The sequence below is a fragment of the Ptychodera flava genome, chromosome 12 (assembly GCF_041260155.1).
Source record: "Ptychodera flava strain L36383 chromosome 12, AS_Pfla_20210202, whole genome shotgun sequence".
In the NCBI taxonomy this organism is placed as follows: Eukaryota; Metazoa; Hemichordata; class Enteropneusta; family Ptychoderidae; genus Ptychodera; species Ptychodera flava.
The window spans coordinates 23248642-23263789 of record NC_091939.1 but is presented as its reverse complement, the minus strand read 5'-3'; the positions used below and the strand labels follow the sequence as shown (position 1 = coordinate 23263789).

General features: G+C 38.9%; 1 protein-coding gene across 3 annotated transcripts in view; it reads left to right on the top strand.

Annotated features, from left to right (window-relative positions):
* The window catches only part of LOC139145435 (ubiquitin carboxyl-terminal hydrolase 32-like), an 84077-nt gene that overhangs the window by 55156 nt on the left and 13773 nt on the right, over positions 1-15148 (top strand). For 2 of the 3 annotated variants that reach the window (XM_070716617.1, XM_070716618.1), the window contains exons 11-26: positions 2480-2833; positions 4484-4624; positions 6593-6719; positions 6974-7173; positions 7936-8017; positions 8553-8630; positions 8874-9012; positions 9381-9486; positions 10000-10173; positions 10614-10788; positions 11365-11516; positions 12050-12188; positions 12797-13077; positions 13813-14009; positions 14355-14441; positions 14633-14753. In XM_070716617.1, the coding sequence (XP_070572718.1) occupies positions 2480-2833; positions 4484-4624; positions 6593-6719; positions 6974-7173; positions 7936-8017; positions 8553-8630; positions 8874-9012; positions 9381-9486; positions 10000-10173; positions 10614-10788; positions 11365-11516; positions 12050-12188; positions 12797-13077; positions 13813-14009; positions 14355-14441; positions 14633-14753 (2553 nt within the window). The remainder of the gene's footprint in view (positions 1-2479; positions 2834-4483; positions 4625-6592; positions 6720-6973; positions 7174-7935; positions 8018-8552; positions 8631-8873; positions 9013-9380; positions 9487-9999; positions 10174-10613; positions 10789-11364; positions 11517-12049; positions 12189-12796; positions 13078-13812; positions 14010-14354; positions 14442-14632; positions 14754-15148) is intronic. The other variant, XM_070716619.1, reaches the window with a different exon arrangement.

Sequence of the window (15148 nt, the reverse complement as noted above, 5' to 3'; positions counted from 1 at the left end):
TAATTAATTTGTAATTGCATAAGTAATGAACTTTCCTAATTAGGGTGATATAGCCACAAATTAATACAACGTCAAATGTGATGAAACTTGATACAGATGTTGATCTCATAGTGTTGTAAATACTGCATCATATGGTACCAGTGATAATCTGTTAAGTGTTAGAATTGTATGCAAAAATGTTTTGCAACATCCTGTTGATTAATTCCTAGTTGACTCATTTTATGAACTTTAGGATGGTGGCCTACATTGGTTTTATGTTTTCATCACCATGGAACTCATTCTTGGCCATTGAGCGCCATCTGTATCAAAGTATTTTTATCACAGACCTAATTAATGAAGAGGACTCTATCCTCTCTGAGGACATGTAATCAAAGTACCCATTATTAACAAGTGGGGACTGTGTCATCAATGATGACTTTTTGTTCCATAAAACAAGTGCATGTTCTCATTATTTTCCATGTGAAGAATATTGAAATGCAAAGAATTAGTCTTTTACAACTCAAGCCAACTTAGAAAATGTGTTTCCAGTAACCTGACCGACCCTAGAAAAAGCTGTCAAATGTAGACTTTTTCACATTTTCAAAAAGTTCAAGTGAACTCTATAAATTTTCCCGTATTTTATGAGTCTCAGCCAACAAAAATAAAAAATTTAAATGTCCTCCAACCTACCGATAGTAATTTTTGGAAGTATGTTATCTGGAACGTACAATTTTTTATTTGACCTCAGTGCATTTTGTACAACATGTTATACAAAGTTATTGTTTACAAATGAATGGTAGTCTAGACTGACTTCAGCTGTCAACAGTGATGTTGGACTTTACATGAAGACATGCCTTATTTACAAGAAACACCCAGAGTATTTTGACATGCTTTAGTAGTAGTATTAGAAATTGTATTTTAGAGGTAGAATAAAAACGCTGGAAAGTGCATCAAAAGTTACATATTATTGAGTTTTGGTAAGACACATTAAGTGAAAAGGTTTCAAAAGGTTGGTGAAATTTAACCCTTTTCCTGCCAGACAGTAATCACTTCCCCATCAGCCAAGTCAGTAAAAAGCAGTATTGAGCCAAAACATGACGTATTTTCACCCACTTGGTTTGGTCTGTTTTAGCATCTTTAGTCCAAAAAAATCAAGTTTACAGTATGTATGTCTCCACTCGAAGACATTATTGTCCGGCATGGACTTCAGACAGTAATTTTTGCTGATGACTCGCAACTGTATATCACTTGCGATTCCCCCACGAGCTCTGTCACCGCTTCTATTGAGGCGTGTGTGGACGAGATCCGTCATTGGATGCGAGCAAATTTGCTCGCACTCAATGACTCGAAGACCGAAATAATCTGGTTCTCGTCCAAAAACAGGAAAAGCGAAGTGCGGGGGCTGGCACCTGATATACGGATTGGTGAAAGTTTTGTGAGACCATCTGATAAAGTCCGTGACCTTGGTGTCATCCTAGATTCTGGTGCTACTTTATCACCACAAGTGGCTAGTGTGTGTTGTGCTGCATCACACGCCCTATGGAGAATAGGAAAAATCCGGAAGTTTTTGGACCAGCATTCTGCAGAAAAATTGGTTCACGCTTTCGTGACGTCTAGAATTGATTACTGTAACAGCTTACTTTTCGGTCTGCCTGATTATGAAATAAATAAATTACAGCTCATACAGAATTCTGCTGCTCGGCTGGTAGCCAGGATTAGGGTGAGGGATAGGTGTCACATGACTCCTGTCCTGCAGGCTCTTCACTGGCTGCCAGTGGAGCAGCGAATTCAATTCAAAATTCTTTGTCTCACATTTAAAATTATCCATTGTAATACAGCGCCGCGCTATATCTCACTGAACTAATAACTGTCAGGATGCCGATACGTGAAAACATGAGGAGCAATTCTAGTGTATCACTAGTTCAGCCAAAATTAAAACGATTGAGAGTTATGGCGATAGAGCATTCTCAGTGTGTGCTCCTAAGCTGTGGAATAAGCTACCAGAGGCCATTCGATCAACCAACATTTTTAATAATTTTAAATCGCAGGTCAAAACCTACCTTTTTAAAACAGCTTTTTAGACTTTTTACTGACAAAATGTTTTTAAATTTTAAATTGTTTTACTTTTGTGTATATTTTTAGACTAGTGAACAAATGTATTGTATGTATTTTTATTGTTGTGTAACTATTTTTTTCAGATTTTAACTGTACAGCGTATAGAGATGGTTTATTCTATGTTATACGCTTTAGAAGAATAAATTATTATTATTATTATTATTTATGTTTCAACAGCCTTCAAATATACAGTATTATGTTAAAATACACCATATGGAATATGTTGTGTTTCATTAATTTTAACCATCTTGACCTGATAGTGAAATATGGACTTGGCAGGAAAAGGCTTAATGTGAAAGGTAGGTGTGTCTTCTTTGATGTGACTTTATTTTCTGCCGTAACAGCATCCATTTGTCTAAACTATACGCTACTTTTTTATCGGCAGCCAAATTCAAATCAAATTCTGTCCGTACAGTCAAAGAGCAAATCGCTACCACGGAAAGCCACCTCCTCCCAGTCCACCCAAGCCTGGGGCAATGACAGTGGCAGGTCTAGCCAGCCGTCCACACCCAGGGACACCAGCTCGTCGCACAGCGGCACTTCAACGCCCAGCGGCTCCCCTAGGAAAGCTGCCGGCCTCAGCCAGGTCAACCAGCTGCAGGAGATGTCGCAGGTCAGCCGCAGCCCCTCGCACACAACGAAGAGGAACAGCCAACCGGTTGTGACCTCCATTCAGCAAATGCCTCCGAAACCGGGACCAATCGACAACACTCTGTTGATCGTGCAAGAGACACGAAAGGTGTGTAATTTTTGGTGTTTCAGAGATATGGAACTTGACAATCATCAGCAGAGAATTGTGCAAGAGGTATTTAAAATCTTTAATTGTGTGGGTTTGCCATCCAGGGAGCAGTTCATATACCATCCACACGTATCATTCCACAATTCATATCAAGTAGATATAGCAGTGCTGGCTACCAGGTTCCAGTATATTTAAGTCAAAGTTGCCTTTTCCAGAAACTTCAGAAGAACAGGAGACAGAAGCTGTTCTTTTCCAAGACACGATTCCATGTAGATCCCCTGGCATATGTACTCTTGGCCAAAGAAACCATCTCTGTCTGTAATTTTGTGGTCTATCAGACCTGCTGCCCACCATACAAAATCCGTTATTTCAAGTAAAAAAGTAATAATTTGAAACGATGGAATGAATACAATTCTAGGTCAGCCATAATCACTTTTAATACTCAATGACCTAAATAGAGATTGTTTTGGGCTTCCTTATATGTATGTTAGTCAAAGTGAGATTAACAAATTATAAGTACCTCATATCATTGTACTGGTTAAACAGGTCACTCAGATTATTAAAATTAATAAGGAAAATTCTCAGATTAAAATAAAAATTATTTTTGCCAATAAACAAATGTGGTCAAATTAATACTGTAACAGCAGTTGAAATGATAAAATGTGTACGGAAGTTTTCATCTCACAGTCCTCAATAATGGAAAAGTAGTTCAGTCTTGATCTGTCATTTCTATACAGTTGATGTGTTTGTACTGTATATTGCTTGGTCTCCTTTTTTGGCATGGCTGTAGCAAACATGGTAACTTCTGAAAAAGAATACGGAAATGTTTACAAATTTCAGCTTTGAAATTTTTGGTCAGGTTTTCTAATAGGTCTTCATTTTTACCTGTGATTACTTTTGACCCCTTGCACTAGCATGGTCTGGCCCAATTCTCTTGTTTTCTGTGGAAAAGTTGGACCTCGAAACCGGGGAGTAGGTGTGGAAGGGTCAGCCTAAACTATTCTGATGAGGCTAACATTAGCATGCATGTTGTCACAATGGAAAGGGGTTACATTGCATGGTTAATATTAACATTCATTCATTCATTATAATGCACGCCTCATTCATCCCCCTCCATTTGTTGCAAAACTTTAAGGATGTCACCAAGGAAACCCCTTGCTCGCATGCCTCTTGTTGAGCCCACATCTGAGGTGGGGAAGGGGGGGGAGGGGTGTGAGTGCTTGATGGAATGTCTAAAGGGTACTTGCACCAGTTCTTGGAGAGTGTTTGGTAATGAACTTGAAGAGGATTGAAAACAACGCATTATATTAAATTTTGACATGTTTTGCATACGCATGTATACACTCAACCATTGGCAATCCCCTTCGTTGACCTCTTAGCAATTTGTTATCATACTCTGGCTATGTGTGTCCAGTGATTGGATCAAATTTTTTATGTTCTTTTATTTTTCAAGGGCAAGTTTCTGAGGGTGCATCTTCAAAATCCTGCATGCATGGTGATGTGGTGGTACTGATGCATGCTGATTTTATCACTATCAGACTATTTTTTTTTGTCATCAAAGATTTGTTTTTCTGAGTAACTTTCTTTGAGCATCTTTTGATCTGCGCCCCTCGCCATACATTCAGTCTCTCTTCTGGTACGATTTCATAGGTTATGATGTTGACCAATGAAGGTGGCAGGCTGAAACGGAACACGACTCTCGCTGTCGGCAGAGATTTTGAAATCCTGCCGGACCCTGTGTGGAAAGCACTGATGACATGGTATGGAGGACAACCTGCACTGCCCAGAAATGTAAGTGTTAAAAATGGTGAAAATATTGTGATATCTGTGTTTATAAAAGTAGTACGCACCTCAAATTTGAAAGACTTTTGCTCAAAGTTTCCATAAGGGAAATGTTAGTGATTTTTTTTCAACATCAAGGATAAAAGTCAGGGATCACTGTATAAAATTTGGTACTAGAGAAACAAATTACCCATTATATTACCATGCCCTGTTCATCGCATTTTAATTGGTCGAGCTGAACCATGTGACTGCCCACAAATACACAGTAATGATTCGTTTTCATGCCCGTGAATATGAATAATATCATAAACATAGTAACTTTACGGTTAAAACAAAAATTGTGATTTGTACAAAGATCATAATCAACCACAAAATAAAATGGAGCACTTGTGGGCCAAGTTTAGACGCATTTTTCAAAAAATCTCCGGATTTGCAAATTTTTTGCAGCGCGTGCACTACTCACTGACAGGTTCTGGGGCCCCGTTGTCGTTTGCACGGGAAATATTTGTAAATTTTGACAGTTTTTCGGGGTTCGTTGATAATATAATGAAAATAACAGATTCCGCGCTGACCATTAACGTTTATTTATGGGTGCGGGCGAGAGGAAAGCCAAATTAACGAGCTCGGCAAGCCTCGCCCATTAATTTTTGGCTTTCCTCTCCCCCTTGCCCATTATTTTTATAATATTTACCAACTTGTGAAATTCAAAATGGCTGTCACATATTTGTTAACTCCATAGGGAAAAATTATTGATTTTTCATGAAAATAAACTGATAAAAATTATATTACTCCATGAGCTTCAAAATGAACCCTCACAAGTTGTAGACCGAAACAGAACTGTAAAAGTTTGAGAGTCCAAATATCTGTCCCTGTATGTGAGTGTATGTCCGTGTGTGCATTCAAAATCTCGGACAAAAACTGATGATACAGAATCTCAAAGTGTTAATCTTCCAAGTGTACCAGTCGGATAAAGTTGCAGTGGCATGTTCCAAATATAGTTTCATTGATGGAGACACCGGTCATTCCTGTCATATCAAACAAATTTGTTCATCAAACAAATTGTTACATGCATGAAAATCAGTACTAATGGCTGTAATTTTTTGATTTGCTGTGCATCTGATAATTTCAACACTCAAATAACAGACGCTTAGAGTGAGCAGCGAATCTAGATGTCGTAGCACATCAGTATTATAGAAATTATTTGTCTTGCCGTAGAAATACTGCAGATGAGATGGTCTTACATGTTTTCATGCAGATTTTTAAGTGTATTCCACCAAGGTTGATGAAGTGTGTGTTGAGAGTTGACTCACAGATGGTCAACCAAAATAATCTCCTTCAGATATAACATAGAGTGTTTATATAAGCGCTTGTGAAAATATCAAAATTTACATTTAAAATGCCATGGAAGGTAGTCGGCTGATGTGAGTCCTGTGGGAGACAGGAGATCACATGGACATTATTCAACATTATTTCACAATAAAATCAGAGATTTGTGTATCGTAATGTATGCATTGTGTGTGTCACATGTGGTTGTCGTTTCAACAGCTGTTGTGTTCATAAATCTGTAGCATTGTTACATTGTGGACTGGAGTCTAAATCAATTCAGTGTTCAACCAACAAGTTGTGCGACGGTAACACAAACCTAGACGCCTGTCTTGAGTTAAGAGGGAAAGACAGTGTGCTGTTTCATTCAAGAGAGAGAAAATGTTTCAATGAAGATGACAAGAGAATCAGCGTAAGATAGAAAAAGGCAAAATTAGCAAATGTTTACAGTGATGTTTGTTGATGGTGCTTTTTGCCTAATATGGGTAATATGATTGATTTTAAACAGGAAAACCTATACATCCCCATCTTATGACCTGGTGTAGTCTCAAATCTTTTCTGCACCAGACAATCGGTGAATTCTCATTACTTTTAGACTTCAAAGCGGGGACGATATTTTTTACAATGTCTGACTTTTCCCTCCATTTTCCACAGGTGATTATACCATCTAATGGTGACCCAACACCAGAGCTTGAACTCTACCCGATCAGTGTGCGACTGCTAAGGCATCAGGCCAACCAACCAAAACAGAACACATGGAACAGTGTCAGCATGGGCATTGGTAAGTCTGGAAATTAAAGTAATTTAAAGTCATTGATAAGTGTGAGAATTAATATATCCAGGAATTTTAGTCATTGGGTATCATCAGAAGGGAATTGATCTCACAATTTGAAATCTTTAGCACAAAAGTATATGAGAATAACAAAAAATCATCAATATTAAATAAGTGTTAGGGAAACTTGGAAATGTGTTCAACAACTTTATAATTTGATTTCCATTGTATCTGAAGATATCTCTCTGTTTCTTTTGTTTTAGTCGGTGGGTTCTCTTTTGGGGCAGGCACTTACGTTGGGTCTAGTTCACACACCAACAACACCCCGGCGCCACCGAAGCGCTACCTTGCCTATGTAGCCGCGTTCAGCCGGATGCACACGATCCAACAGGTCTACGACTTCCTGTGTCAGAGACTGAGGATCAGAAACGAGGATATGAGGTTGTGGAATTTGAAAGACGAGGTAAGGATTGATAATAATGCTGCATTGTTCTATGCCGTCTGTACCCACCTCTTTCTAACCCATGTTTTGATTTCAGTTGATTAGTTGTTTCAAGTGGGGCAGCAACTCTGCTTTGTCGCAAGGAAAATAGCTTCAGATGTGACAAAGGCGTGAGATGAAGGGACCACTTTGACAAACAATTATTGAAAATACACAATGTATTTTACAGCTGATTGTCACCAATTAAATTAAAAGTCATGGTTTAGCTGTATTCAGTGATGTGACATGCTGGTTATGGTGTACTTCAACTTTCCAAAACAAAAAGACAAATCCTAATTCCAATCAAGTATTATCACTGTCCTTGCTATTGAAAATCAAATTACAAATGCTATATCCAAGCCAGATAGATTCGCGACCCCTTTTTTGACTACGCAATGTGGCCCTCGCCTGCCTTGATTTTGACATTGTGTAGCCTGATGCCTGAGAGAGCTGGAATAGCTAGCAAGGCCTGGTTTCACTACATGCTTGTCCAAGGCTTACTGTCTAAGCCACATTGGTGTAGGTCAGAGTTTAGAACTTAGCTGTTAGTGAATCTAGAGCTGTGAGAGAGTCTAGATCCAGGCCTTTCGTACTGTTCAACACATCGTTTGCTGTGTTCTGTATGGAAGTGTTTGCAGAATTTGTGGTGCACTGTCATACATCAGACTGGCACAGCAGTTGAACAAGAATGAACCACAACAACATCATTTCTATGATTGTCAATTTTTTTTAAATTTTTTTCAGAACAATCCAATTCTTCTAGAAGAAGAAAACTCAACCTTAGAAAATCTCTGCATTCAAGACAATCAACAATTACTTATAGAAGGTAGTGTAACACAGATTTGTTTATTTGCGGGTAACTTTAGCCAAAACAATGCCTGCTGTAGGCTAAGTGTGTGTTTACCTACCTGATGAGTAATGCGTGTTCGTCATATTTCACAAATTTAACACGATCTACGTGGTAGAATTTTCATGTAGCAAGTGGATTTTCAGCATTAATTTTGTAACAGCCTCCTTGTGAAGGCCATTTGCATTTCTGTATTTAGTATGAAACGCATGCAGTCATAGATTGAACAGCAGTGATAGTAGATTTTATTGCACACGCGAGATGTTGGCGAAAAACGTCCTGTCTACTGAAATGCTATCTGTAATCCCATCACCTCAAGGGAGGAGCCAGTCATAGTCAATCTGAAAAATGATATGAAAGGATCAGTCCCTTCATCCCCATTTTCTAATGGAATAGTCCAATGCACAAATTTAAAGTATAAGGGATGTATCAAATCTTGTAGTTATAAAGGGGGGTGTCAACATGTAAACTCTGATACAGGTTGTAATGTTTTTATGTCTCTCTTACAACACAGTGAGAAACAAAGACATGAGCTGGCCGGAAGAGATGTCCTCTCTGGCTTTCAAGAAAGGCCTTGATAAGAAAAAACAAGGTGAGAAGATGCAGCAAATAAAAATAAAGCTATGTACAAGAAGGATTAGAAAACTCAAAACATTGATAACAAGCAACCTGTAGTGATCTGAAACACAATGCTATAATCAAAAGTGAATGTCACTGAAAGTGGTTTTAGAATAGGAATTTGGAATTGAACCAACACATGGCTATATCTTTTTGTACATCTGGTGTAATATTGTGATGAAATTATTTATGCACAACATTTTTCTCACTTTCTCAGTTCCCACTGACAAAGGAGCCACTGGCCTCAGTAACCTTGGCAACACCTGTTTCATGAACTCCGCCTTGCAGTGCATCAGCAACACACAGCCACTGACACAGTATTTCAATAAAAATGTTCACCTCTATGAATTTAATAGGTAAGACAGTTTAGACAGTTCCTTTCAAAACTGAACGAGCCACTATGCGTGACTTTGGTATGTTTGTGAATTTTTCAAGTGAGTTTGTGTTTAATTGTATGTAGCCATCTTCACAGGTTTTTGCAAAAACGAAATGAAGGAGGCTAGATACAACATGGTTTGTGGCCTGACAATTCCTAAGAAAGGCAATATTGACTGCAAAAGTATAAATATTGTACAAAAGTATCTACTCAATGCAGCAAAAAGGACTAACATTATTAATATGACAATGATATGAGCATTATCTTTGATGAGAATAAAAATAAGTCGTTAGATATCACTTCTAGTACCTGATAAAACAACTGTTTTCATCCTGTGTTTCGTTCCAGAACAAATCCCCTTGGTATGAAGGGACATATAGCCAAGCGATACGGTGACTTAGTACAAGATTTGTGGAGTGGAACTTCAAAGAGTATAGCACCGCTTAAACTTAGGGTAAGACTTTATGTCAGAGGGCACACTGTCATACGTTTTGCCATCTATATGTAACTTAGCCAACTTTGTGTTCCAACTGACCTTCATGACAAGCTGGTGGTGGACGGACTGCTGCAATCCAGAAGCTACAGGGATACCAATGTTGGGGTTTCTAAATGATGTGTTCTGCAATGCAAAGCGTATTAACCTGTTCACCCCATTCCCAGTAAACAGGTCCACAATCACCAGTGGTAACAATGGGATTGGACCAAACCATGGCGGTGAAAAGGTTAAAATGAGCAAAGTTTGAGTGTGCAATTAAAATGATCATGATATAATGTCAGATAATTGAGAATATTTGTGGGCTCAAAATTGTACATCTTGTGAGCTAGGTGACGAACATAATGTGCGGTTGGAAAGAAATGAAATTCATATTGAAATAGTGAAGATTTTCCAACAAGTATGACTTTTAATATTGGCTGTAATTTGCTCTACTTTCTATTCATGCCTCTTTTGCCGTGTCTTTCCTCACAGTGGACAATTGGGAAGTACGCGCCAAGGTTCAACGGATTCCAACAGCATGATTCCCAGGAGTTGCTGGCGTTCCTGCTCGATGGACTCCATGAAGACTTAAACAGAGTCCAGCACAAGCCGTACGTCGAACTCAAGGACAGCGACGGCAGGCCAGATGAAGAAGTAGCAGAAGAGGTCAGTGGAGGAGACATTTTTTCCCACCCATAGTCCATCCTTTCAGTTCCTTGGACCCTTCAAATTCACTTTTTCACGTGGAAAGGCCCAAATTTGCCATAGAGAACAATAGGGTTAAAACAAACTGCAGGGGTTACCGGCTTAGCTCGAAGGGTCTTCTAAAAATGCAACATCAAATTATCAAGAAAGTGAGTCAACAACACAATGTAATGAAATACTGTCATGCTACTGTGACCTGTACTATACCTGTCATGAAAAGGTTAGTTTTGAATTTTACCAATACGTAAAATTACATGCTTACAAAATTCAAAGTATCAAGATAAGGAGAGCATTAACTTTGCCGCTTCTTGCATTCATTTTCACATGATATTGTGCAGCTGTTGTTAAAAATATAATTGTGATGCCACTTTAATCTTTGCGTTTCTCATTTGTACTGACAGGCATGGGAGAATCATATGGTCAGAAATCGGTCAATCATCGTCGATTTGTTCCACGGGCAACTGAGATCACAAGTACGGTGCACAGCATGCGGTCATGAAAGTGTACGCTTTGATCCATTTACATACTTATCATTACCTCTACCACTAGATAGCTCAATGCATCTAGAAATTATAGGTAAGTACAGGGTGGGGGGAGAGAGAGAGAGAGAGAGAGAGAGAGAGAGAGAGAGAGAGAGAGAGAGAGAGAGAGAGGGGAGGGGAGGGGGAGAGAGGGGGGAGGGGGAGAGAGAGGGGGAGGGAGGGGGAGAGAGAGGGGGGAGGGAGGGAGAGAGAGAGAGAGAGAGAGAGAGAGAGAGAGAGAGAGCAAGCGGCGGATGTACCGTAATAATGTAATGCAAGAAAAGAAAGTACAGTTTGACAAATCAACATGGTAAATTTTATCTTGTATAATTTGACTTCCGCATTCAGAATCAATGGAAGTCTTCCAATATTCAGAGATAAAAGGGGTGACCACTTAGCATCAACAGTTACTTCTTAGCACATACCGGTACATGTAATATCAAGGAATGTTTTTTCATCCTCACAGTATTAATCTCAGTATGTTAAAAGACTGTGATAATATCAGTGTAATAATTTTCCAAACTTATCTTTAATAGGTAGGCATACTTAGCAAGCCATTACCCATTTTAGGTAGTTTACGAAATCAGTCAATGTCCATTAATAATATTTTTTGTTCTGTTTGTGTGCTTAGTAATCAGGCTAGATGGCAGTGTCCCCGCCAAATACGGCCTGAGATTGAACATGGAGGACAAATACAAAGATTTAAAGAACCATCTCAGTGAACTTTGCAACCTAACTCCTCAGCAGATACTTCTGGTGGAAGTCTTTGGAGCCATGATCAAGGTAAGTGCACAGCTGGTGTGGGGTGCTGATCACTAACTTGCAGAAATTCACTGTCTGCTCTGCCCTACTTCGTCAGTTAGTGCCAAAATAGAATATGCTAGGTGCAGATTACCTGAAGAATACAGTCTGCAGTCACCTGTATGGTGAGATGTGCGTACAGTAGTGTGTCTATAGTAATAAATCTAATACAAAAAAATGTGCCAAAATAATGGTGAATTGCAATATGGCCGAGCCTAGACCAAGTACTCTACAGTTTTGTATACTTCATATTAAATAAGATTGGAAGATTTAGTGTTGAACTTGACGCTCACTTTATGTTTTGCACTAATCATGTATACGTATCTGGTTCAATTTAGTTATCATAGTGTTGTCCAGTATTACAAATTCATTCACTAAAGCATCTTAGCCTGTTGAAATTTGTATTTTACGCTAGACAGGCCATCCACATGCATCATTCTGTTCCACAATTCATGCAAAACAAAAATACTGATTGTTTTTTCTTTTCTTTATTCTTTTTTTGTATATACCAACAGAGTTTACCGTCTGATAATCAGAAAGTACGGACAGCTCTTGGAGGATATCTGTACGCGTACGAAATTCCTCCCCCGCCACAGTTAACTTTACCTCCCCAAACCAAAACAGTTGTCAATGGCAGTGAAAAACCAACTCAGGGTAGGTCTAAACTTGATGTATATCAAGAGTGGTCATGACCCTAAATGCTAAGTAAATTTCAAATCTTATCAGTCATCTGGACACTGGAAGTCAGTCACAGTCACATGTCCAGTAATTGTATGTATGTTAAACAGCTCATAGTATTCATACATCTGGTAAATGTATATGTCTACCACTCTTCTAAAGTCGTAAGTTTCTTACTTACATTTGCATATTCATCTGAATTCCAAGTGTGCACAGTCACATATCCAGTGTAAGAACATTCTGTATGTCCTGTCCAGTAACTCTACTGCCACCAACTTGAACATACTTGTTATCTATCTAGTCACATGATGTTCACATGACCATGAGGCAGCCATTTGCCTGTAGAGTAACAGTCACATATCCGCTGTTAAACTTTCTGTGTTTCTCGGTTTGTAACTTAATAGTCCACACACGGAACATGCCTGTTGTCAAGTCATGTGATCTTCACATGACCATAATGCGGCCATAAATGTATAGTGTAACAGTCACATTTCCACCAGTGGTCATTCCGTAATCTCAGTTCTTCTTTCCCAGTCATCCATTCCATAAGAGTTTTCCTTTCCACATCACTCTCCTCACATCAGTGTCAAGTAATGGCGGTCAGCCTCATATCGATCCTCTGCCTCCAGTGAATGGTACGTCCCCGTCTGACACGGACAACATCCCGGACAAGTCCAGCTCCAAGCCCGGAAGTCTGCACAGGACGCAGAAGATCAACGCCAATGTGGTGTCCACCATGGACACCAACAGCAAAGGCAGTCACTCCAGTAACAGCAGCGTTAGCAATGGCTCCAGTGGTTTGCACACCACACCATACCTAGGCAATGCCTTTGATGGCTTTGTCATAGCTATGCATCGGAAGATGGTGAGAATTTCACTCAACCTGCTCTGTACTGGACAGTCAGAATAAATGGCCTCAGAACGTGTATTCATAGATTTCATAGGACTTCAGCTTTGCACAAATTACATCTCTTGTGTAGTGTTTTTGAAACCACCTATAGAACAATCATGTTTCAGTAGATCTATAGTGTATGATTGCATGGAGCTGTTTTAGCTTTTATTCATTGTAGCAACTTTTGTATATACACAAATGCAAAATGTTCAGTAGAAATTTGTAGCTATCTTTATATACTTAGGCTCAACAGACTTGAAATTGAATACAAATTCTTAGGGCTTGAATCTCCTGTAAAATCTCTGGAAGATACAAATCGCTCCTGTAAATATCTTAAAAATAGATTAGCTGCCCCGCTTCTCAAGAAATTTCCTGATGCATAAAAATATCATGAGCAACCTTTGTGAGTGTCTGCAGTCATTTGCAATACAATGGTATATGTTGTCTCAAATACGTGTTAAAAAGTGCTGAAAGACTGCTTGAAATCCCAGAAGTGCAGTGACTTTTATTGTATCAATTCCGCAAATTTATTTGAAAATACATGATACATGAATTTGGACGTTCAGTTGTAAACGTTTCACTATATTTGTCTTTCCATGTCTAAAATAATACTCAGTAACTGCTGTCACCATGGAAACATACACTCATATTTTGCAGTGTTTACATAAAGTATTGATGACTTTAGAAATTGTTTTGTCTGTTTTTCAGATACGAATGGATGCGTACTTCTTGTCGTCTCAAAAGACGAGACCAAGCCTCTTTGGCACACCGCTGATACTGCCATGCACAGTGGCCACCAGGCAGTCAGACCTCTACAAAGCTGTCTGGACTCAGGTCTCCAGACTGGTCAGCCCACTCCCACCATCTGAAAATGGTGCAAACGTGAAGAATCACGCCGAAGACTGGTAAGTGGAAGATTCCATTTGATGTACAGCAGTAGGGGTGTGATGAGGTAATCAGTAGGGTGGTTTCACTTTCAGTTTCGGTCACCAAAAATCAAATCACTAAATAAGCTCATTGAGCTCTAGAAAGTCTCTTGGTCTGTAACATATTGGTGAACGGACCAATAAACAGACAGACAGACAGAAAGACAGACAGACAGATACCAAATTTGCCCTAACATGAGCTCAACTGATTTGTAAGTCTCAGAGTAAACAATTTTCCCATCAGATTGTTAACATTACATGGATATTGTGTTAAGGTATTTTGTTTCAATTGTCCACATATTTTTTCTTATTTTTTCATTTCAGTGATGATAGTATGGGTTATGAGTACCCATTTGTTTTGAAAGCAGTTCAGAGGGATGGCATAACCTGTGCCTGGTGTCCTTGGTACAGGTACGATGACTGTATTTCAAATCGTTTTATCAGCTGACGTTAAGTTAGCATTAATTCTCAGAAAGATCACAAGATTTGAAGTTTTGGCATCATTAAGCTGTGATATTTGCTTTTGTCTGTGTTTGATTTATCCGATGAAGAACACGATCCGTATGACAAGTATTGATTGATTGATTTTTTTTTCCGGACAGGTTTTGTCGAGGATGTAAAATAGACTGTATAGATGATGACTTTGCTGTTGGTAGTGCATACATAGCAATAGACTGGGACCCTACAGCCTTACATCTCAGATACCAATCCTCTCAAGAAAGGGTGAGTTAGAACAATTTGAATAATCTTCTCACAAAAATTATTCACAAATCTCCTTCAGGTCTCATTAATGTCACTCCTATTCATGGGCAAATCACGTACTCCTCCAGGTAGTCATAGGCCTGAAAATCGAAAGTGGTATTGACATATTTTCAGTCCTGTGAGTGCTTGCACCACAAAAGGATAGATGATTACCAGAGATCATAATGTACTCAAAAACAACAGTATCTTTTCAGTTGTAATTTATATTTCAGTTGGGTTTTTTTTGTGAATTACGGTAGTATGTGCCTCAAAAGTGAAAGCCTTAACTTTTGCTCAAATTTTCCACAAGAAATCTTTCATCCATTCACTTTCCAAGTCAAGAATAAAATTGAGGGTCACCGAGCAAATTTTGGTAT